Source organism: Primulina eburnea, chromosome 13 (genome assembly GCF_022965805.1).
Source record: "Primulina eburnea isolate SZY01 chromosome 13, ASM2296580v1, whole genome shotgun sequence".
Lineage (NCBI taxonomy): Eukaryota > Viridiplantae > Streptophyta > Magnoliopsida > Lamiales > Gesneriaceae > Primulina > Primulina eburnea.
This window is the reverse complement of record NC_133113.1, coordinates 30,017,679-30,040,420: the sequence shown is the minus strand read 5'-3', so window position 1 is coordinate 30,040,420 and position 22,742 is coordinate 30,017,679. Positions and strand designations below refer to the sequence as shown.

Sequence of the window (22,742 nt, the reverse complement as noted above, 5' to 3'; positions counted from 1 at the left end):
ACAAGGGTTTTCACCCTTAGACAGTTCAGGAGCTCAGAGCTCATCTCATCTTGGTTACGCCAAGTTTACAAGGTTTTTCATCTACACTCAGTTCAGGAGCTCTGATGTCAGCATAGCTCGTCTGACCACGATCACGCTGGACAGGTGTTAGTACTCACCTCAGCTCGGCAAGAAATCCGTTGTTCAAAGTTTCATATTTTTCCCAAGTATTGGGCCGAGCTCCATGGCCGAGCTGAGCTCCCTCAGCGCGACCTCCCATGGCCGAGCTTACCTCCCACGGCATGATCATACCGAGTTATTATTTTGTCAAGGGTTCAGCCGACCTCCCATGGCCGTGCTTACCTCCCACGACATGATCTTACCAAGTTATTATTTTGTGAAGGGTTGTGCCGATCTCCCATGGCCGAGCTTACCTCTCATGGCATGATCTTACCAAGTTATTATTTTGTGAAGGGTTGTGCCGACCTCCCATGGCCGAGCTTACCTCCCACGGCATGATCCTATCGAGTTATTATTTTGTCAAGGGTTGTGCCGACCTCCCATGGCCGAGCTTACCTCCCACGGCATGATCTTACCGAGTTATTATCTTTTGAAGGGTTGTGCCGACCTACCACAGCCGAGCTTACCTCCCACGGCACGATCTTACCGAGTTATTATTTCATTAAAAAGTTCAACCGACCTCCGTCGAGATGACCTCTTCGGGTTATCATCAAGTGTTGGGCCGAGCTCCCATAGCTCGGCCGACCTCTCTCGGGATAATCTCCTCGTGCTATTACTTTATGAAGTGTTGGGCCGAGCTCTCGGTCGACCTCCCTTAGGATGACCTCTTCGTGTTATTATTTCATTAAGTGTTGGGCCGAGCTCCCGGTCGACCTCTCTCAGTATGACCTCATCATGTTATTATTTAGTGTTTGCCGAGCTCCAAGTGCCTGGCCGACCTATCTCAGGACAGCCCATGGGCCACCGAGAGCTCAAACCACAACGAGCTTTTGGCTTACAACGTCAGCTCGACTTGAGGGGGGGGACTCGTGATACCCCCGGATTGAGGATGGGCTCGGCCCGATCTTGGTAGCCCATCTAATTGAGAACTCGGCATTCAGGGAAGCGCGGGAGGTCATCTGGGAGGTCATCCCAGCCGACCTCCCATAACAGCAGTTCCGTCGATCGGGAAGGTCAGCCGACCTCCCACGCCGAGCTCCCATGCCGACCTCCCAAGGTCATCCCAGCCGACCTCCCATAACAGCAGTTCCGTCGATCGGGGAGGTCAGCCGACCTCCCACGCCGAGCTCCCTGGCCGACCTCCCAAGCCGAGCCGACCTCCAAGAAGGTAATATCGGGGCGATTGGAGATCCTCTGCCGAGCTCCCGAGCCGAGCTCCCATAAGGTCCTGACTTCAGGCGGGCTCATACCTACGAGAGCTCTTACTCAGATATTAAGCGCGTAGCCCACAGAGATCAAAGCCCAGAAAGGTAAAGCCCATTAAAGATCTAATTAAATCTGGCACGATATCTAAATGAAATCTGGGCAAGATCTAATCAAATCTTCCGAAGATTCTGAAGATCCTAATCTGCCAAACTAGGACTCTATTGTTCTCCTATAAATACCAGGTTCCGTTCATTGTTTTATTCAATTCATATATTCACATTACTCTCTCTCAGTTTTCTGTTCTCTGACTTGAGCGTCGGAGGAGCTACGCCGGAACAACCTTCCGGCCCCCTTCTAACACTCTTGTTTGTGTTTCTTGATGTCGAGGTATTTGATCCGAGCTCCCAAGGTGAAGATCCGACCTCCCAACCACCCTTCGAAGGTTTGAACCGAGCTCCACCAGTGAAATCCGACCTCCCAATGAGCATCACCGATTTCAGCAACATCAATACTTCAAGCGTGAAAAGTGCGAAAACGCCTTAATTAAATGCCACAAACTGTCAACATTCTCAAATTCGCACTATCGTAATATTTTTCACTGTTTTTTATTTTATTCTCTTTAGTTTTCTGTTCAATATATTTATTATTTAACATTGTTAATTACTTGTTTAACTGTTCTGTATATTTAAAAATAATCCAGTCCAAATCAATTAGCCATGGCATTGTACCAGCTGAGTCCATGTCAATCAAGTTCTTTTAAAAAATTCAGCCAAGTGAAAATGACTTTTGCCTATTGGTTTTTTGAGCTCATCACCCTCCACCAGGTTCATCCTCATTTTTTTTTCCAGAAAGGAAAAAATGACAAGTATTTATTTAATCATTTAATTTATATCAAATCTATGGTTAAGGTTGTGGAACCATCAACCACTGTAGAAGACCCACAGATTTGAAAATAAAAATGGCAAGGATGCCCCAATAAATTTAAGATTTTACGGAGTATTGCCCTGTGATCTATCACTTGTGGTCTAATGGCTGCTGGAATGGATCTACCCAACATTCATCTTCCCCAACAGCTTTCTTCCACCTATTCTTGAACTTATTTAATTCTTGAACCTGCAAATATCAATTTGCATACTCTTCAGCCCAAAAATGGTTCTTCAAACATTCCATAAAATAATCAAAATCCACATATAGTGCGGAGATAGAACTCGATTTCGTTATTTTTCTGAGCTGGGATTTGCGAAGCAGTAACTCTCTACTTGTTTTAAGTCCTTCATACGATGCTAATTGCAAAGTCTTTATCACTTCAACTGGCATTAGCATATTCCTTCAAAAATATACTCTACTAGTTAAGGTGGCTCATTGAGGATCACAACTGATGCGTAACATTCCGGTTCCGATCGTCTGTATCCTAAATATTGCTTATGAATTCTTATGGTACCTGCTTGACTGCTGAACCTTTGAGCGCAGGAAGCCCTCGGTGAACCACGTATTCAGCATCAACGATTCCAATATTTGTTGTCTTGTTTCCCTGTAAGGAAAATATGTTGTACCAAAATTTCAAGAACTATGTATGGTGCGGAAAAATGCTGCGTTTTGCTGAAATAGGAACCTGTGCACAGTGTCCAAGCTGAGAGTTCAACCCCAGTGCAAGAGTCATATCATTCTGCTGACAATAATGTGAACAAAAAGGATTGAACCTATGTTACAGTGTGTTGAAAAAATTTCAATGGGAGATTAACCAGACGTTAATAAATCGACGTCCAACAATTTAAAAGCATAGTTTCACTGCTGCACCACACCTGAATCATGTACCATGCACAACGCCATGACGTGCTTGAGAAAACCAGAGCCATAATCTCCATAAACCTGCATCATGTTCGAAATTTATCATGCCAGCTAAATGATAACTCGAAACTGAGGATTCTTGATGTAGCATGACGTTGTTCCCTTTCTTAGTTCATGAACTCTGGTTCCTCTACCTTACTCGAAAATATATAAAACTTGACTTAAAACTTGAGTAAGTTTTCTGAAGAACACGTTAAGCAAGTACCCATGAACTTCGGAATTAACTTTCTCAGCTGTTAGTTTGTAATGCACGTGAGACTTGGCAGGAATTATTGCCGGTTGAGAAATATGAAGCCCTTCTTCTTTAATAATTGATAGATATCTGCGTCGCCACCAAGAAAGTACATTTTTAATATTAATCGACATGAGTTAGATTTTTTCCAATGTTCCACACCAAATATAATCTCTTACAATCTTAAACAGATGACCAAAAAATCATATATCCTAGTGCAGCATGAACAGACAACAAGCCAATAAATACATGTAACCACACATATTAAATATTCACCTCTGAGCGTCAAAATTTTCAACCCCAAGATCCTCATCCCAGAGGAAAATGTAGTCGTAGTGTGCAACAACATCCGGATGTAGGAACCTCTTGGCAAACCACCTAACCCGAAAAATAAAAATAAAAAAGGGGAAAAAACAACACTGAATGCCATGCAGATGGCATTTTACATCTATGTGCCACTTATCTGAAATACTAGCCAGATTTTCAAAAACAATTTGTGTAGCAGAGGATATAGTACTTCATATTGTTTAACTTTTCGCTGATGCAACCGGGACATGACAAAAAAACAACGATTGCATGACAAATAGTATGAACTGGTTGTGAAGAAGTGGTACCACTTAGTTTGATTGATGGCTGAAACATGTATGGCACCCTTGCTCCATTCTAAATCTTTCCAACCATCCAAATTCCCATCGTAATGAAAGAGCATCAACGCAAAGTCAGTTAACTCAAACTGCAAATTGCAGATCCGATAAACTAATTGTTGAAGCCACGGTAAGAAACACGCACAAATACTGCCATGATATGTAGTGTTTCTTACCTTTTTAACAATTTCATTTACATTTTTCTTCTGCTTTATTCCAACGGTAACAGCAAGCAAATTCGTGGGGGATTTGGACTTCTATATCATACATAAGTCAGGAAAAGATTTCTGAATACTATCAAATCCTTGTTATTTTGTTCAATGTGCATCTCTAAAACAAATTAGCCGTATTACAATAATACCAATACCTTCTTCTTCGGAGGTCCCCTAAGTGGTAGCATCTCCAGATCAGTTGTTTTTGAAATTATGCCTCTAGGCAACGTTCCAGTCCCATCAGGCCTGCATCGATTCTACACCGAGTAAAACAATGTAATCGATACCAGAGTAGAACTTACACATAATGATATGTAATGATTTTGCAAAGAACCCCTGTTAAGACCGATACATTCTTGTGGTAACATAACTGATAACTTTCGATTTTGTTTTTGCACAAACCTCACATCTGTTGAATCTTGTGGCCTTTATAGCATAAATATGACATCCCAAGAACTTCTGCAGAGAAAATTACCCGGTCACTTTCCAGTAAATAAATGACAATTCCTCTTGGCTCATTCTTAAGATAATCAACCACTAACCATAACAGAGTTGCTGATTTTTCTGCCAGATTGGAAAACAAACAAACAAACACTAATACATGCAGGACAAACGTAATGCCACTCAGAAAACAATCTGCATAATACACTCAAATTTCATACCAGTTTTCATTTAAAAAGAAGTAATTTCTATTGATGAATAACTCGTATTCCCGGGACATATTTTAAGTCGAGGCAGGCCCCAGCAGCTCCACCATAATCCCCAGGTGGATTCGCCAACAAACGGATTTATTCCAGATGAAAGAAATGGAAAGTACCTGTTTATAATCCATGATCATAATTGCGCTCCCTATAAAAAAAGCTGCAGAAAGAAGAATTGCAGATGGAAGCCAACTCCAAACTGATAAAGATCTCTGCCTTTTGGTTTCCATCATCTGTGCCGACAAACTATCCGAATTCTGCAAAGTAATCAGTCAAACACATGATCATAAAAAAACAAGCTATTCCAAATAATTCATCAGATTACAATCAAAGATGTGATGATATTAGTTCAACCCCCACAATTAAGGCTAACTTGATCGATATATACACCTCTTACATAAAATCAGTGCATTGGAGAGATTGATTTTTGAAGGGATGCAAAGAAAACTTGCAAAAGATTAAGGAGAATTCTGAATATCAAGAATAAAGTAAGGTGAAACGCATATGGACGTGTATGAGGTCAACGGGGTGGGAAAGAGTGGTGGAATTTTGCTTCATAAAGAAAATTAAAAAGTAGAAATTGTATTCATACAAAAATATTTTATTTAGTTTATAAAAATTAATCAAATAAATTGTCGAGACAGCAGATTGAATTTGGTTGGCGAATCAAGCAGCTCACGTTTTGGTCGGAAAACTGGTTTTTTGACTGCTCTTTAATGTCAGGTTACTCCTCCACTTTTTGTCATTTCTAATGTCATTTGATCTGATTTATTTAATGAAATTATGTTAACTTAAATAAAAATCATGTTATTTTTTAAAACAATTTTTTTTTATTTTTTTTTTTAAGAAAAATCAAAATATAGCAAATATTGGGCATTAGCCAATTCAGGATTTCTGAACTGGTTTGCCCTTCTCCATACTCGCCTCTAGAAACCCAATTCCTCTTTTCTTCTTCCAATTTAGGGTTTTTTTCCTCCTATCAAAATTTGTATGGATTCTTTGTTGGCGAATTACGTCTCCTCTGATGAAGAAGAACGTGAAGAACAGAAGGAGCACTTGAAACCACCGTCGGAACCACTTGTATCGAAGTCCGAAGCTGAAGATCAAGATTTCCCCTCAAAGTCCACTTCGAGACCTGGTGGGATTTTCAGTTCTCTCCCACCCCCCAAATCATCTCTTTTCAATTCATTGCCTCCTCCCAAATCCCAATCATTCCCTAAGACCAAGCCCGAAACGAATTACGTGCAGCAAAATGAACAAATTGATGATCAGGTTCTCGAAAATTCTAAGCCGAAGGTATCGTCTTTATCGCTGTTCTCGTCTCTGCCTCTTCCCAAGTCATTGACTTCCGCTTCTTCTTCGACAACCTCCAAAAAGGTTGTTCAGTTTAGGCCTCCACCAATGATAAACCCGTTTTCTTCTGGGGTTAATGATGACGATGAGGATGAGGATGAAGAGGATAGACAAAGGAAAAGGTCGAGAGAATTGTTATCTACCTCCTCTGCAATGTCATTTTTATCTAATATGCCCGCACCTAAGAACTCGGCCACTTTGGGCGCTTTGCCTTCTGCTTTGGGTTCTGGCAGGAGATGCATAATTGAATCTGAAGCTCGAGATTCTACTGAGAGTGTGACTGGAAGTGGTAAGGCTATAAGTTCAAATGTCGGCCTTGTCAATGATCAGTCGGATGAGATAAATCATGATAATTCTAGTTGGGGTTTAGGAAGTAAAAGCACAGCAAATTATAGTGGAAACGAACCTTTTCATGGTGAAGATATTGCTTCAGCCGGCCTTGTGAATTCCAATTTGGGCTCCTCTGAGGTTGAATCTGACGAGTTGAATTATCGTTATTCTGGGATTTCAGGAAGTGAGAGCTATTATGGTCATCATATTGGTGGACAATTTGTTAGTGTTGGTCCTGAGGCTGTTGATTATTCGTACGGGACTGAGGATCATACGGATTACCCGAATTATGCTACGGACAATCCGTGGGATGAGAATCATGGGGCTGATGCTTCAATTATGACTACATTTCCTGAGGCATCTGGAGGGTTGGAGAATGCACTTAATGTTTCTAGAAGGAGGGGTAGGAGTGATGCTCCACAAGATATAGTTGAGGTGAAGCAGGACGAGTTGATGAAAAATCGGCCCAGGGAAGACCAGACCAAAATGACTGGGATTGCATTTGGCCCTGCATACCAGGTACTTTTCTCATCAAGACTTGAAATTTATCATTTCTGATTTAATCTCATAGAAACTGTGGTGAGACATTTAGCACACCATAGGTAAGTTATTATTAAGATTTAGGAGGGGAAATAGACTAGACTTAAGATACGATGTGAATAAAGAGTTGAGCAAAAGTATCTCGAGTGTTGGGTTTCACTGCATCGTAAAAGTTTTCAACTGATATGTCAATATTAATAATATCAAATGTTTTTTGAATATTAATCACCAGATTTGGAAATAGAATTGTTTGGCATTCCCTGTGAAGTCCTGATATTAGAAAGCAGTAGATTGCACCATATATTTAATTTTAATTGTGTTGGGCTATGTATTTAATTTTATTTTGGTACAACTTAAATGAAATTATCTTTGTTAGAATATTTTCGTGACATTGATTTGGTATAGAATTGCTTAGTCTTTCCTACAAAGTCCTGATGCTAGAAAAACATTAAATTGCACCTTGAATTTAAATTTATTTTCGTGCTACTTCCAGTGAATCAAAATGAAAGTATTTTAGTGTAAAAAAAATAAATTTGTTCTTGCAACAATCTTCATTTAGTGTTTCGGTAAAATATGATAAAATAACTAAAGAACATACAAAAAATCTCGATGAAAATCTGTACAAGGAGATAGGAATTACCCCCTATTTAACTAATTTTAGGAATATTCTATTCAAGGCTATATTTGTAGAATGTTTAACAAAGAAGGCTATTTTAAAAATAGCTTTTGAGATGGGTTAGAATGATTAATTTCTCGAAAACTTATGGGCCACACTCATCATCCCCAGTATATAGGGATTAGGAATAATGTTTTCTAATTATGATGCTAGCTGTCAAGATATTCTTAAACACGGCACTTCAATCTTGAAAATATCTTACAAGCCGTTGAAACATTAAGGAAACCCCAAATGCTTACATTGTTCACTATATGTCTATATCTGTACAGTATTCTGATGAAAACCGTGAGACAGAGAATGATTCCTGAAAAACTAGTGTTACTGGTAGCATACTGACTATTGTTGGCCTTGGTTCCTTCCATTTGCAATCAACCAATGTGTTTTATCCCATATATCATCTTGGCTTGTAAGCATGAAACATCATTTTGCTCTGTAATTTCCCCTAATTTGTTCATTCTCGTTTACTTCATCGCCAATAAAACATCTTTGTACTTTGACAAACTGTTTTGGGCAAATATGGTGCTTTATCCTATGCAGGCAACTACCCCGACTTCTGTTACCGAATAATTTCACATGTTATTTGTATTTGAATAGCAATGTTATACCTCATTCAAAACTTGTATGAAACAGTTACTGAAGGAAATTTCGAGTTCATTTTATAGGGCCGTATCATAACATTCAGCTATCAGTTGACTTTCTTTAAGTGATGTAAATCATAATCGTTCCGTTAGCATCTTATGTATCTACCGTATGCCTTCTTGAAGCCCACATCAACCAAGGGCAAGCCTTCAAAGTTGCACAAGAGGAAGCACCAGATTGGTTCTTTGCTTTTTGACATGAAACAAAAAGAGATGGAGTTGGCCGAACGACGCTCTAAAGGATATGCTACTAAAGCTCAAACACAAGCGAAATACGGTTGGTGAGATGCTGGTTTGTTCTTTTTTATGTTGTGATGATAACATAACATTGTAAACCACTTTTCTCTGGCAAGATTCTCTCCTTCACATTGTATTAGATTCAACCCAATAGCGATGTTGGAACACTGTTGTATTGTATGATCGTGTCCTGCATTTCCAGTTTCCGCAACGGGAACAGGTACAAATGGTTGGCAATTTATACGTAGATAACGGTATAAAAGTTTTAGGCCATTTTTGGATTCACTTCCAGGAGGTATTTCCTTCTCAGGAAACAAAATTAATGATTACAATTTACATCTGTTCTTCTTTTCTGTCCACCAATATAATTTCCGACAATTATTACTTTAATTCAAATTTTTTCTTTTCCAACGAATTACTATGTTGCATAATATATAAATATATATATATATATTATATATATATATTTATTTATAAAATATTATCTCATCTCAAACTTCAAAAATGTCATATATATCATTACAAAATTTAGATATGTAGATGATATTATATTAACTAAAAAAGTGGATAAATGAAACTGTTTTTAGATAAAATAATAAATACAAAAAATGCCGTAAAGTGGCAGCAAATGTTAATGCTTCGCTGGGCTACGTTGTAAATAAATCACGAGTTTCTTTCTTGTGAAACAGTTTAATTAATTTTATTTATGAAACGGGTCAATTTTATCCATATTCATAATAAAAAATAATATTCTTAGGCTGTGTTTGATTTGGAATATAAAATAATGAAATGATTAAGAGAGAAATGATAAAAAGAATGATTGAATTAGAAATATAATATATAATGATAAAATAATATTATGTTTGGTATGATGGATAAGAATGTGATAATTAATAATTGTTTGATGAATTGACAAAATTACCCTTCCATTTGTGCGTCGGCGGTGGGCGGCCGTTCGGTCGGAAGCGCCGGGGGTGCTCGGCCGGAAGTGACGGCGGTGGTCGCCCGGAAGAGGCGACGGCGATCGGCCGGCGGCAGGGGTTGGAGGTGGGCGGTCGGTGGAAGGAAGTGGTGGTGAGTTTGGATTTTGGTTTTAGGAGAAGGATAAAATTGGAAAAATAGGATGGATTAAGAGTGAGACAAATAATTATAGGGGGTGAGGATGTATTATTTTAACCTACCTAATATAACCTAATCATTCATAGAGAGATTGACTTGATTAAATAAAAAACGTACAAAACGAATGATTAGGTGGGTTGAAAATAATAATAATAAACCCACTTAATCAAGGCAACCAAACACTGTCTTAGTATAAAAAGTAATATTTTTTCATTGATGAATAAATTAAGAGATCTATCTTATAAAATACAATCTATGAATCCGTCACACATCAATTTTTTTCATAAATCAATAAAGGAAATCTTATTCGTAGAACCCATAAAAAAATCGAGAAAAAAAGAAAATACGATCTCCAATTCAGATAATCAATTTTTCAGTATATGATGATTAACTATAAAGCATATAATATTAAGAAAATGTAACGTAATAAAGCACGATAACATTAAGAAAACTAAAATGCAATATATCTCAATATGATTCAAAAAGGAAATATTTGATAAGGTCTTAAATGATTTCTTTTATCATTAGTTATTATTTTCAGAAATAAAAAAGCAAAAAGTCAATTTTAGTGTGATAGGTATTAATGAGTGATACTTTTAGTCTTATATTTTTTTATTGAATCAATTATGATTATGTAATTATGTTTAGTCTGTTTTTCAAAATTATAAAATTAGATGACTAATATCATTGTCAAATCTTTATAATTATATTGCTAAAAATATGCACAAGTCATTCATAAAAATTTAACAATGATGTCGGACCATAATCGATTCAACAAAAATATACAACACCAAAAATATCAAAACCTATCCCGGGGTATCTCAGTTGGTGAGTAAGTGAAAGATTGGTCAATAATCTTGAGTTTGATTCCTTCTACTGTCGTTTTTTTGGACGAACTTGTCGCACAAGATTTTCCCAATGTGTTCTTATAATCAATGTGATTTTTATTCTATTTTGTTATTTCTAGCAAGTAATTGTGTGAACAGCATACACCGAAAGATAATAACTACGAATTATATCATTAAAAAATTCACAACTTAGAAGAATTGATATTTTTCAATAAAAAAATATAGCTAATGATCTGGAATTTTTTATATTTTTGAACAATGATCTGGATGTTGTTTCTATTTTGTTTTTTTTAAAAAGATGATCTGGATGTTTCGGATAACTAAAAAAAAAAGAGAATTTGAAAGTGTGACAGGATAAGAGAAAATAGTAAATCTTGAATTTACACGTGTAACATTCTGAAATTGCACGTACCAAAACTTGGGAGTTTTGCTTCCGAACTTCTCTGCGGGTCAACTTAGATAGAGAGAGTCGCACGAAATCCCACAAAAATATACGGATTTGTTACTTTCAGATTTTGATCTTTTATTTATATATATACAGCATTATATGTGTTTTTTTCCATTGATTATACATCCATCATATTTCTTGATTTCTCTGCAAAAAAATGGGTCTACCCTTTGAGATTCACGATCGACACTCCAAATCCGGCCACGTTAATTGGTACGGCCTACCTATCTACCATGCATGTTCGTCTTTTTATTCTGTTTCACTACTTCACAATATATTGTGATTTTAGCTATAAACTTGTGGGATTATATATATATGGTTTTTGTTTGTGGGATAAAAGTAATCGATTTGACAGAAGTTTTACTGATTTTCTTTTTCTTTCTTTCAAGATCGGAACAACGATTACATTAGCAGCCCTTTTTGGAAGTATAATTTCTTTCATTGTTCGACTTGAAACTTCTTTAAAAAAACTAAAATCGTTCATCTTATCTGGAATAAGTACACCAGAATAGCTAGAATAATCAAATCTAAAATTAATTGAATCTTTCGGGAATTCTTGAATTCGTATGGTTCAAATATATATCACACTTTGATTGTGATGAGGGTCGGAGCTGTCTTGCGAATATTTTTTTTGATAAAAAGTGTCTATTTCCCCACGCAGTTCGAACAAGGCGGTGGAATCTGTGCTGTACGAGAAAGAAAACGTGGACAAGAAACCAATATCAAAGAGGCTATGCATATGCTCCGACACTAGTCACGCCGGCTCATTCAAGTGCCGCCTGCATCGAATATCCCAACGGCCTGCAGCCACCACTGTTAACTGAGACCATGTTTCCGATCGAGTTGTAAATAGATTTAATTAATTTTTGGATCCTGTTAATATCTTTAAAGAAGCCTTGGATTCAAGTCCATAAAATTCTTAGAACTTGTTCATGAAATCAATATTATGCATGTATATATCGCAGCTGTTTCTGCCGATTCTCCTTGCTATGAATTGATTCCACAGCTCGATGTGATTTTATGTTCAAAAGTGCTGTGACAGAATCGACCAAGTAAAAAGGGCATTTAATCTAATTTATGAAAATCACTGTTCTTAAACCAACAAGGTACAAAACACAAGCAAGATATACAAAGAGTTTGCTTCCAAATCAAGATAGAGGATTATTCATTGAGTCGACATAGAGGAAACAAGTGAGGCCGCATCATTGGCAAATACCAACGGTAGACCTCCATCAACTGCCCATTTCTAATGATTTGAGTCAATATTTTCTTCAACATTCGAAAAGGCAGAGTAGCCATGATCACACCTCGTCTCAACATTGAACGTGACACTACAAAGAACCGTCGCCGCCTGCTCCCTAGACGAATTGTCCCGTCCTTCCGTCGCCTCTTCTGTCTACCGCTGCGGCACCACCCTATCACCACGGCGGAGTTGGGCAGTAGGGAGATGCTAAATGCTCTCACAAACATGATTATCACCTGGTTAGACTTCAATCCAGAGGGGGATTTTTTTCTTTAATTTGTTTCTGAGTGGTTATAGTATATAAATAGTGTATGAGAGATGGTGGAGCATGTTAATAATGAAGGTAATTATGAAGACAATTAGAGCAATAATTGTGTTTATTAATATAATTGTAAGACGGTCTCACGGATCTTTTTTCGTGACAAGACAAGTCAACTCTGACCATATTTACAATAAAAAGTAATATTTTTTATGGACGACTCAAATAAAATATCAGTCTAACAAAATTAACTAATAGCACAGTCACACAAATTTTTTTGTGCATAATTTTTTAAATTATAAGATTATTCTTTTTCATGTCTTTTTTTAAATCTTTAGAAGTGTTAATGTCATGATTACAGCATGTAGGCTAGCCTAATTTTTATATTATTACTACCATTACTTATCAGTCCACTTTTCGGCTCTTTGATATTGGGCCACTCTCCTTGATTATTCTCCGCAGGCGGCATCGAATCTTCTATATTTTTACAGTAAATTGGTTAATTTAAAGAATTTTAAAATACGGTTTTATTAAAAAAAAATTATATATTTTTGAAAAGCTGGTATCGTAAAGGTTTAAAATAATCCATACTGATGCTTCAAGTTAAAGTAAATTTTTTATTGTATACAATAGTAAATATCTTTAAAAATTGAAATGATATTATATAGTAAGTTAAATTACATATTTTGAGAAATATATATTGTTAGGTTTATAAATTAATTATTGGAGAGAACCCCTAATTAACTCCGAAGAGCCTACTTTTATACACACTCTTTTATGGAACCAAAAGGTCGAAGTAGGTGTTCAAATTTAATATTAAGCACATAAATATTTGTTCATACCCGATTAGGATGAAAGTATAACCTTATTTTTCCCCTTTTTATATGAAAATAATCGAGTATCTTACATTCTTGAATAGTAAAAATAAATGCACAACTTTGTTATAATCAAGAATTAACCGGATTTAATTAATCTTGTACTTATTTTTGGATGAAGTATAAAAATATTGAAAATTTTGGCATTGTATGATTATGAGTAAATACTTGAGATCTTAAGAACGCCTAAATCTTCAGTGAATTTTTTGAGGATGTGAGAATCTATATTCACTATTTTTCGGTGCAAACTGGACAAAACTCGAACAAACGCAATATCTTGTGATACTCACGGAAAATTTAGGGTCCGATCCCAACGAGCGTCACTAGTTCAGACGTGGGATTTAAGATGACCCTGATCCTGAAATCAAGAAAAATACCGTTAAGAGGGGGCCAGGAGGATGTCCTGGCGTAGCCCCTCCGACGCTCAAGTCAGTGACTGAGGATATATGGGGGGAGCAGCTAAGGGTGCTGCTGAAAACAATATTGAATGAATGAATTAACACTCAAACCTGGTATTTATAGGAGAATACCTGGGCCCTTGGTGGGCCTGTCTTCCATTTGGGCGAGGGCCCTTGGTGGGCCTGCCTTCTCTTTGGGCTAGGGATGGGCCAGGGGTAGTGGGCTCATCCATGGGGTATCACCAGTCTCCCCCTCCCGAGTCGAACTGAATCGCAGTTTCGAAGTTCGATTATTTGTTCTGTCCCCAAGTTATCGGGTGCGAGTTGTGCATTTTCTTCCAGCCGTTCGTCACTGCCGCACGCTCGCCCCCCGTCGAGTCGCAATGCCGAGCACGCCAAGACGCCTTCCCTCTCGCTGCTTGCCACGCTGCACGCTCGCCCCTGCCGAGTGCCCTACCCATCCACCTGCCGAGCTCGCCCCGACGCCATCACTCTCGCTGCTTGCCACGCTGCACGCTCGCCCCTGCCGAGCATCCTACCCATCCACCTGCCGAGCTCGCCCCGACGCCATCACACTCGCCGCCTGCCTCACGCTCGCCCTTGCCTCCTCGCCATCCCCTCGCCACGCTCGCCCCTGCCTCGCCGCCTCCCTGCCCAGCTAAGTGCAACTGCTGCCCCTGCCTCCTCGCCATCCATCTCCACGCTCGCCCCTGCCCAGCCGTCTCCATGCCAGCCGAGCTCGTCCAAGCCCTCGCCCTTCCGTCTACGCGCACCTCTCCACGCCAAGCCAGCCTCGCCATCCATCTCCACGCTCGCCCCAGCCCAGCCAGCCTCGCCCAAGCTCACACGCCAGCCTCGCCCTTCCGAGGTCACCCAAGCCCTCGTCCTTCCGTCTACGCGCACCTCTCCACGCCAAGCCAGCCTCGCCATCCATCTCCACGCTCGCCCCTGCCCAGCCGAGCTCGGCCAATCTCACATGCCAGCCTCGCCCTGCCGAGCTCGCCCAAGCCTCCTACAGCTCGCCCATCGCCAACGTTCGAGCTCGCCCTCGCCTGCTCGCCCTTCATCCGCCAGCTCGCCCCGACGCCCAAACAGGCCCTCGCCCAAGCACGCTCCTTGCGAATGATTGTCTGATTTCTGAAAAAATTATGGGGGCGTTGCCCCCACACCCCCACGACCTGCTCCCCAACATCTTTCGTTATCGACTAACCAAATAAACTTTTTTCCTCCCAAACTCTGCACCTCTGCTAGACGATGCCTTAGCAGGAAAATTTAATTCTCCTCCTCCACTCTGCTCCTCTGCTAGGGGACGCCATAGCAGGAAAATAACAATTCGCCACCTCCACCCTCTAACTCCTCTGCTAAGCCGGGTCTTAGCAGGAAAATAAAAGATCAACATCTCCACCCTCTAACTCCTCTGCTAAGTGACGCCATAGCAGGAAGATAAAATTCAACGCGCCCACCTTCTAACTCCTCTGCTAGGCGATGCCTTAGCAGGAGAATAAAATTCAACTCTTCCATCTAACTCCTCTGCTAGGTGATACCTTAGCAGGAAAATAAAAATTCAACACCTCCACCCTCTAACTCCTCTGCTAGGACGGGCCCTAGCAGGAAATAAAATCAACACCTCCACCCTCTAACTCCTCTGCCAAGCCGGGCCTTAGCAGGAAAATAAAATCAACACCTCCACCCTCTAACTCCTCTGCCAAGCCGGGCCTTAGCAGGAAAATAAAATTCAACGCGCCCACCCTCTAACTCCTCTGCTAGGCGATGCCTTAGCAGGAAAATAAAATCAACACCTCCACCCTCTAACTCTTCTGCTAAGCCGAGCCTTAGCAGGAAAATAAAATCAACCCCTCCACCCTCTAACTCCTCTGCTAACATCCTCACCCTCTTACTTCTCTGCTAGGTGACGCCTTAGCAGGAAAGTAGAAATTCAACATCTCTACCCTCTAACTCCTCTGCTAGGTGATACCTTAGCAGGAAAATAGAAATTCAACACCTCCACCCTCTAACTCCTCTGCTAAGCCGGGCCTTAGCAGGAAAATAAAATCAACCCCTCCACCCTCTAACTCCTCTGCTAAGCCGGGCCTTAGCAGGAAAATAAAAATTCAACATCATCACCCTCTTACTCCTCTGCTAGGTGACGCCTTAGCAGGAAAATAAAAATTCAACATCTCTACCATCTAACTCCTCTGCTAGGTGATACCTTAGCAGGAAAATAGAAATTCAACACCTCCACTCGCTAACTCCTCTGCTAGGTGATACCTTAGCAGGAAAATAGAAATTCACTCTGTTAGGTGATACCTTAGCAGGAAAATAAAAATTCAACACTCTCTCCATCTAATTCCTCTGCTAGGTGATGCCTTAGCAGGAAAATTTAATTTCTCACGCTGCTCCTCTACTAGGCGATGCCTTAGTAGGAAAATAAAATTTCTCCCCACCCTCTAACTCTGTTCCTCTACTAGGCGATGCCTTAGTAGGAAAATAAAATTTTTGCTCCTCTCCCCACTGCTCCTCTGCTAGGCGATGCCTTAGCAGGAAAATAAAATTTATTTCATCCTCACAATACAACAACATCCATGAACTTAATATAAGAACTTGGTTTTATTGAATTCCAACTGATTACATAGGAAAATGCAAAGATGAAATACATTAACAATAAATTCAAGAGTAATATTTTCTGAGGTGGTAAGCATTTCAGGGTCCCTTTGAAGCCTTGCCCTGCGCTTTCTCCAACTTTTATGCTCCTCTTATACCTCCCTGGGACAAAGTCAATCACTTCTTCTTCTCTTAATCGTGTGAACCTCTACACGCGCTCTTTTCCCCTCCTCCCTCACTACCCCCTCATAACATCGACGCGCGGCTTTTTGGTCCCCACACAAGACTCCAACTCCTTTTCCCACATGAAACTTAAGCTTCTGATGATAAGTGGAAGCTACGGCTCTGAAATCCTTCAGGGATGGCCGCCCTATGATTCCATTATATGCTGACGGGATAACTACCACAGTGAAGGCTATCATCTTTGTTACCCGCCGAGGATCAGTCCCCAAGGATAAGGGAAGAACAATCTGACCCAAAGGCGGGATGGCGTGTCCTGCAAACCCATACAGCGGGGTGGATACCGGCTCAAACTCAAATCCTCACATCTTCATTTGATCCAACGTGCTCTTGAACAAGACGTTCATGGAGCTTCCATTATCAATAAATATTCTCGCCACATCATAATTGGCAACGGTGGCCGTTACCACCAAGGCATCGTTATGAGGAGCCACAATGCCTCGGAGGTCATCCGGTCCAAAACTGATGACATGATCCTGGGGTAGGTCTGCACCCCTAGATAACTCAAAGTTCTCCAACCTTCTCCCATGTGCCTTCCGAGCTCGCCCAGAGTCTCCATCAGTAGCATCCCCCGAGATCATATGAATCATTCCTCTCGTAGGGTAGTTATCCTCATTCATTCCTCTCCTCGGTTCGACGAGTTCCTGAGGAACACCTTGACCTCGACCTTCATCTCTCTGCTTCCCGACCCTCTGATTTATCCATGGAGGGCCTTGACCACGCCTAGGGGACGGGAGAGACCTCGGTCGACTCCCAGATGCAGATCCTTCTCGTCTGTCCCGCGAAGGCAACCTAGCACTGCTCTTAGCCCTTCGCGACTTCTCCCACCTTTCCTCGGGCTCCCTCACCTCCATCACCTCGTCACGACTCCTATTAAGAGGAACATGTGATGAGAATTGTCTTTTGTCCCTAGCCTTATCATCCTCTCTCTCGCCCGCGTGTCTCTTCCTACTTCCTCTTTCCGCTCCCTCAACTCTACTTCCCCCAGGTCGCTGCTCCATCCTCTTATGCGGCTGGGCATCTTCGAGATTTACATATTTTTCCGCCCGAGATAACAGCTCATCATATCTCTCCAGAGGTTTCTTGACCAGCGACTTGAAAAACTCCCCTCCTCTCAGTCCTTGTGTAAAGGCACTTATCATTATGTCAGGGGTAGCCGCCGGTATCTCCAGTGCTGCACTGTTGAAGCGCTGGACAAATTCTCGCAAAATTTCCGCATCCTGCTGCTTCATCACAAACAGGCTCAGATAATTTTTTTGATGCCTCTTGCTGCTGGCGAATCGGCGCAAGAAAGCCGTAGCAAAATCCTCAAAAGACTGTATGGAGTTAGGCTGCAGGGTATTAAACCATTGTTGGGCAGACCTCACCAACGTGCCCAGAAACACCCTGCATCTGACTCCATCTGAATATTGATGTAATAGGGCCGCATTCTCAAATCTCCCCAAGTGTTCTTCGGGGTCAGTATGTCCATCGTACTCTCCAACATTCGACTGTCGAAAATTTGGAGGAAGTCCTTCTTCTAAAATGGCTAGTGAAAAGGGAATTCCTCTCTTGGGTGTCGGTGCTCTGCTTCCCAACTGCTGCCTCAACATTTGTATTTCTTTCCACATTTCTCTCATCTCGCCAATCTCCCCACTTTGGTGGGGTTGTGTCTCTTCAACCCTGCTCTAGTGGCCCTCAGTATTTTCCTCTTGCTCTTGGCGAGTGGCTTGCTCTTCAGCAAACATAGATTCTTGGTTCCTCTTCATAGCCTCATCCACTGTCCGAGTGATAAAGTGGCCCAACTGCTCCAGGGTCAAGTTCCCCACATTTTCATTAGGACGGGGTTGTTCGACCCTGTTCTCTTGACGAGGTTGTTCTGATCTCGCCTCCTGATGGGGTTGTTCCTGCCTTGCCTCAGCATGAGACCGTTCAGGTCCCCTCTGAGGACGCGATGTTGCTGAGGTAGCTCTTCTACTCCCTTTCTTCTCTACCATATCTACGTCTCAACTCAAATGTTCCCACAGACGGCGCCAAGTGATACTCACGAGAAATTTAGGGTCCGATCCCAACGAGCGTCACTAGTTCAGACGTGGGCTTTAAGATGACCCTGAGCCTGAAATCAAGAAAAAGACCGTTAAGAGGGGGCCAGGAGGGTGTCCTGGCGTAGCCCCTCCGACGCTCAAGTCAGTGACTGGGGATATATGGGGGAAGCAGCTAAGGGTGCTGCTGAAAACAATATTGAATGAATGAATTAACACTCAAACCTGATATTTATAGGAGAATACATGGGCCCTTGGTGGGCATGTCTTCCATTTGGGCGAGGGCCCTTGGTGAGTCTGCCTTCTCTTTGGGCTAGGGATGGGCCAGGGGTAGTGGGCTCATCCATGGGGTATCATCTTGTAAACCACGTAGGGCAATGTCCATATGACGAGATTTTGCTTGAGGAAGGATCGGTAGAGATAATCGAACTTCTGACTATTGGTTCAGCGTTCACCTACTTTACCAACTTGGACATCTTTTAATGACGAATCCTCAATATGTTTGCATACATTAGAAGTATCCTTGTTTACGCCTTGCACATAACCAGGCTGTAGAGAGCACCCATCAAAACTTGGGCTCGACCTCGAATATTTTATTCTATTTTTTATTTATTTTTTGATATCTTAATTTAGAGGGTGGAGAAGACTCGAACTTGATTCAATACATGAGGAATTCCGATAAGACCATAGGGCCAAGCCCTCGGTCTCCCCGGAATATTCTATTCTAAGGATGGAATGACGAGAAATGGTTCTTCAAAAAGTAGCAAACCCGACAGAAATTATGTACCAAAACATACCAAAAGACATGCGAATGAAATGCAATTTAACGGGAGCCACGAATCCACTTTGGATCAAGAATCCATTATGTATGGAAACCAAGATATTAGATATTGTTCCCTACGAAAAATAAGATATCAAATAATTATCATCATAGCTGAACTTCGATTAGTCCACTGCGCAATTGGCTTTCATTGCAATTGAAACTTCCCACTAAGGGCTTCTCCAACCTTTTAATGCAAGGTTTATTGCTCCAATGGGGGCGCTATCTTTTGCACCAAAATACCGCCCCACCTTCCATTGCACCAAATTTGTCCATAATTTTTTTTATTTATAAATTTAGTTGTTTTTAATAATTATTAATAATATACAAATAATAATTTAATATTTGTTTTATTAATTTAATAATTTTATATTTAGCATAAAAAATTAATTATAATTAATTATTAATTTTATAAGTAAATGTTTAATTATTTGATTTTTGATATTTATTTAAGTTAATTATTAATAATTAAGAATGTTTCGATAATATTCTTTTTGGTGGGAGATTTGAAATAAGTTGGTTGAAGATATATCTTGTATTTGGTGCTAAAATCGCACTATTTTAATATAAAATTTACACAAAAATAGATTTTGTGATTGGAGATGTTCTAACGAGCCTTACTCCACTTTCCCACTCAAACTATATATATATATATATATGCGGAGGTATAGGTGGGGTTGGGTTGGGCTCCAGCCCCACCTAATTTTTTAAAAAAATATTAAATATAGTTTATTTTAAAAAAATTATTGATTAGCCCAACCTAATTTAAAATAATAATGATTAAATATAGTTTATTTTAAAAAAATTATCGATTAGACCCAAAATCCAATCTATTTTTTCTCTTTTTTTCACTTGTTCGATACCTCATTTCTAATATTTTCTCTCAAACTATCACAATTTTCATTACTTCAAATGGTCGTAACTTCATCATCGATCGTCATTTTTCAAAATCGATTGTAGATTCGGAAAACCCACTGCATAATCTTTCTTTTAATATCAAAATTTCGAAGTTTCTTTGTCGTCTTGAAATCAGCCGTCGCCCATCGACCGCCGTTTTCACCGAAAATCATGAGAAAATCTTACTGTAAAGACTTTCTACAGTTCGTTCTTATTGTTCTTAGTTAGATTTCGAATTTTAAAGGTAATTTCAGATTTTAGTGTTTCGAAATTTAGGTATTTTGGTTTTTTTGAATTTCGATAATTGATATATATTAAATTTTTGATTGTAAGTACTATATTTGAGCCGATTGATGATATTTATAATTTTTGGGAATTTATTTGAACATTATTTTGAATTTCCAGATTTTATATTGGGGATTGTCGATTTTTAATGTTGATTATTTATTATTTGGATGTTTAGATGCTATAGAAAATATCAATTCGAATTTATGGAATTTTGTAGGAATTGTTGAAAAATTCAGAATTATGTAAATAGGATTTTCCAACTTATAGTGCTGTAAAAATTTTATATTTGAATATATTATGTCGTAAGATTGTCAAATGTTAACTTCGAAATTTTTTTGGAATAATTATAATTGTTCGAGGTTTATTGGATTAAAATAACTATTATTTAGTGTAGGTAATGTTGATTTGATTTAGTTAGCCATATACGTTAAACTAAAGTGACATTTTATGTTGTCAATCGCACCAATTTTTACATATTTTTTATTTTAAATTTTTTATTTTATTAAATATTATATGGGACGGAGTCAACCCCAGATAATTTTGAATCCTGGCTTCACCCCTATATATATATATATATATATATATATATATATATATATATATATATATATATATATATATATATATATATATATATATATATATATATATATATAATATTTCAAGTTTTGAGCTAAAAAGTTTGACGTTGAAAAATGATAGACGTTGAATTTGATCTAATCCATTTGTATAGAAAATGAATAATATTAATAATTTAGACATATTATTATTTTTAAACTTGGAATGACTGCTCAGTTCAGGGCATATACAAGAGAAAAGTAAAGATAGATTATGCATGGCGGAGAAATCGAAAACCTTGTACACTTAAAGTAACGTCGTTACATTTTATTCAAAAAGCAGCACTAAAACGAGCACGAAAAGACACCAAAAAGGCATAAAGATCGAGTAGATAATCAATGATCAAGGCTTATAAACCTGGAAAGATTCATACTTGGCAGCGTTACCGACCAAGGATCCCTGTGAATCGAGTGGAAAGAAGAACGGGTAGAGCTCGTATCGGACGTAGCAGCTCCCATACAAAACTCGACATCCTTTCTTGTCCTTGCAGTAAGTGGTGAAGCCGTTCCCGATCGCGATAGCAAGGCACTGAGCGCAGTTTATGGGCGACAGATCTCTTGTGCATTGAACCAAGGCGTAAAGCGTCTCGAAATTAGAGATTGCCGTTTCCGCTTTCCCGAGTCCTTTGCTTCCAGGCAGCTTCACTGCTTTTGACTCGATCTGATCCACCAAACCTCCCAGTTTCTTGTTGAAAACATCGGGATCCGTCACATTTGCCACGTTCCAAAAGAAGACGCCGTAGGAAGTGTCGACTTGTCCGAAGAATTCGACCGTGTTGTACTTCAAGAAACAATAGTCATACCAAATCCTCACGTCCGCCTGGTTCGGACACAGTTTCCGGCTTTGTTTCCCGGCGTCCTGGATGCAAGCCGAGCAATCCGAGCCGCTCACGTCGCTTCTGCATTGCGCCAGGCCGTAGATTTGATTTGCCCCGTGCCCATAAGAAGTCGCCAAGAACCCGTTTTTGATCACGCCTTGTACTAATCTAGGTAGCAAGGAGTCGATGTTTCTTGACAATTGGGTGTTGTTATCTGTTTTGGTATCATCATTGCAGAAATAAGATAAAGGGTCTGCAGATTCAGCAGTGGAAATGTAGAGGAAGAGTAATGTAAGAAGAAAATTGTGCATTTGATTCATTATTATGATGAGAATAAGACAATAAACTTCATTGGTGGGTTGCTTTTTTAATGGCCAAATTATTACATCAAGTGGGGGTGAGTTCTGTAGCGGTGTTTTTTGACTTGGTGGTTTGCACTTTGAATTTTCTTTTTGGGTTGAAAAGATAGGCATT

The 22,742-nt window shown here is 39.7% G+C and overlaps 4 protein-coding genes and 1 long non-coding RNA gene across 9 annotated transcripts; 2 read left to right on the top strand and 3 right to left on the bottom strand.

Annotated features, from left to right (window-relative positions):
• Positions 1-2,213: 2,213 nt before the first annotated feature.
• On the bottom strand, positions 2,214-5,744 carry LOC140808925 (uncharacterized). Of its 5 annotated transcripts, none has more exons than XM_073166288.1 (12): positions 5,682-5,744; positions 5,119-5,259; positions 4,704-4,760; positions 4,457-4,558; positions 4,266-4,346; positions 4,060-4,178; positions 3,722-3,823; positions 3,419-3,535; positions 3,168-3,234; positions 2,978-3,034; positions 2,807-2,896; positions 2,214-2,478 (listed from the first exon to the last, which is right to left on the bottom strand). In XM_073166288.1, the coding sequence occupies exons 2-12, from the start codon at positions 5,233-5,235 to the stop codon at positions 2,380-2,382; spliced, it is 1,008 nt and encodes a 335-aa protein (XP_073022389.1). In that variant the 5' UTR covers positions 5,236-5,259; positions 5,682-5,744; the 3' UTR covers positions 2,214-2,379. The 5 variants fall into 5 exon arrangements, with proteins under 5 accessions (XP_073022389.1, XP_073022388.1, XP_073022387.1 ...); XM_073166287.1 differs by lacking the exon at positions 5,682-5,744 and adding an exon at positions 5,393-5,608 and having other exon boundaries at positions 2,215-2,478; XM_073166286.1 differs by lacking the exon at positions 5,682-5,744 and adding an exon at positions 5,400-5,606 and having other exon boundaries at positions 2,215-2,478.
• A 110-nt stretch (positions 5,745-5,854) lies between these two features.
• On the top strand, positions 5,855-9,116 carry LOC140808924 (uncharacterized). Its single transcript, XM_073166285.1, has 2 exons — positions 5,855-7,204; positions 8,666-9,116. Exons 1-2 carry the CDS (start codon positions 5,993-5,995, stop codon positions 8,822-8,824), a joined length of 1,371 nt encoding a protein of 456 aa, XP_073022386.1. The 5' UTR covers positions 5,855-5,992; the 3' UTR covers positions 8,825-9,116.
• Positions 9,117-11,112: 1,996 nt separating this feature from the next.
• On the top strand, positions 11,113-12,170 carry LOC140809994 (uncharacterized). The gene is made up of 2 exons (XR_012113220.1): positions 11,113-11,404; positions 11,853-12,170. It is a non-coding gene; the product is annotated as an uncharacterized lncRNA (long non-coding RNA).
• A 4,939-nt stretch (positions 12,171-17,109) lies between these two features.
• Positions 17,110-18,426, bottom strand: LOC140810459 (uncharacterized). The gene has a single exon (XM_073168312.1). It carries the CDS (start codon positions 18,424-18,426, stop codon positions 17,110-17,112), a length of 1,317 nt encoding a protein of 438 aa, XP_073024413.1.
• A 3,218-nt stretch (positions 18,427-21,644) lies between these two features.
• Positions 21,645-22,693, bottom strand: LOC140809162 (cysteine-rich repeat secretory protein 55-like). Its single transcript, XM_073166655.1, has one exon. The coding sequence runs from the start codon at positions 22,586-22,588 to the stop codon at positions 21,794-21,796; it is 795 nt and encodes a 264-aa protein (XP_073022756.1). The 5' UTR covers positions 22,589-22,693; the 3' UTR covers positions 21,645-21,793.
• Between the last annotated feature and the right edge of the window lie 49 nt (positions 22,694-22,742).

Excerpts from the sequence above, each read along its gene's own strand:
- LOC140808925 (XM_073166288.1), bottom strand. The coding sequence starts at position 5,235 with ATGATGGAAACCAAAAGGCAGAGATCTTTATCAGTTTGGAGTTGGCTT. Across the intron at positions 3,824-4,059 it reads GCCATCAATCAAACTAAGTG|GTGGTTTGCCAAGAGGTTCC; the intron begins GTACCACTTCTT and ends TTTTCGGGTTAG. Across the intron at positions 2,479-2,806 it reads AAGGTTCAGCAGTCAAGCAG|GTTCAAGAATTAAATAAGTT; the intron begins GTACCATAAGAA and ends TGATATTTGCAG.
- LOC140808924 (XM_073166285.1), top strand. The coding sequence starts at position 5,993 with ATGGATTCTTTGTTGGCGAATTACGTCTCCTCTGATGAAGAAGAACGT. Across the intron at positions 7,205-8,665 it reads CATTTGGCCCTGCATACCAG|CCCACATCAACCAAGGGCAA; the intron begins GTACTTTTCTCA and ends GCCTTCTTGAAG.
- LOC140810459 (XM_073168312.1), bottom strand. The coding sequence starts at position 18,426 with ATGAGAGAAATGTGGAAAGAAATACAAATGTTGAGGCAGCAGTTGGGA.
- LOC140809162 (XM_073166655.1), bottom strand. The coding sequence starts at position 22,588 with ATGAATCAAATGCACAATTTTCTTCTTACATTACTCTTCCTCTACATT.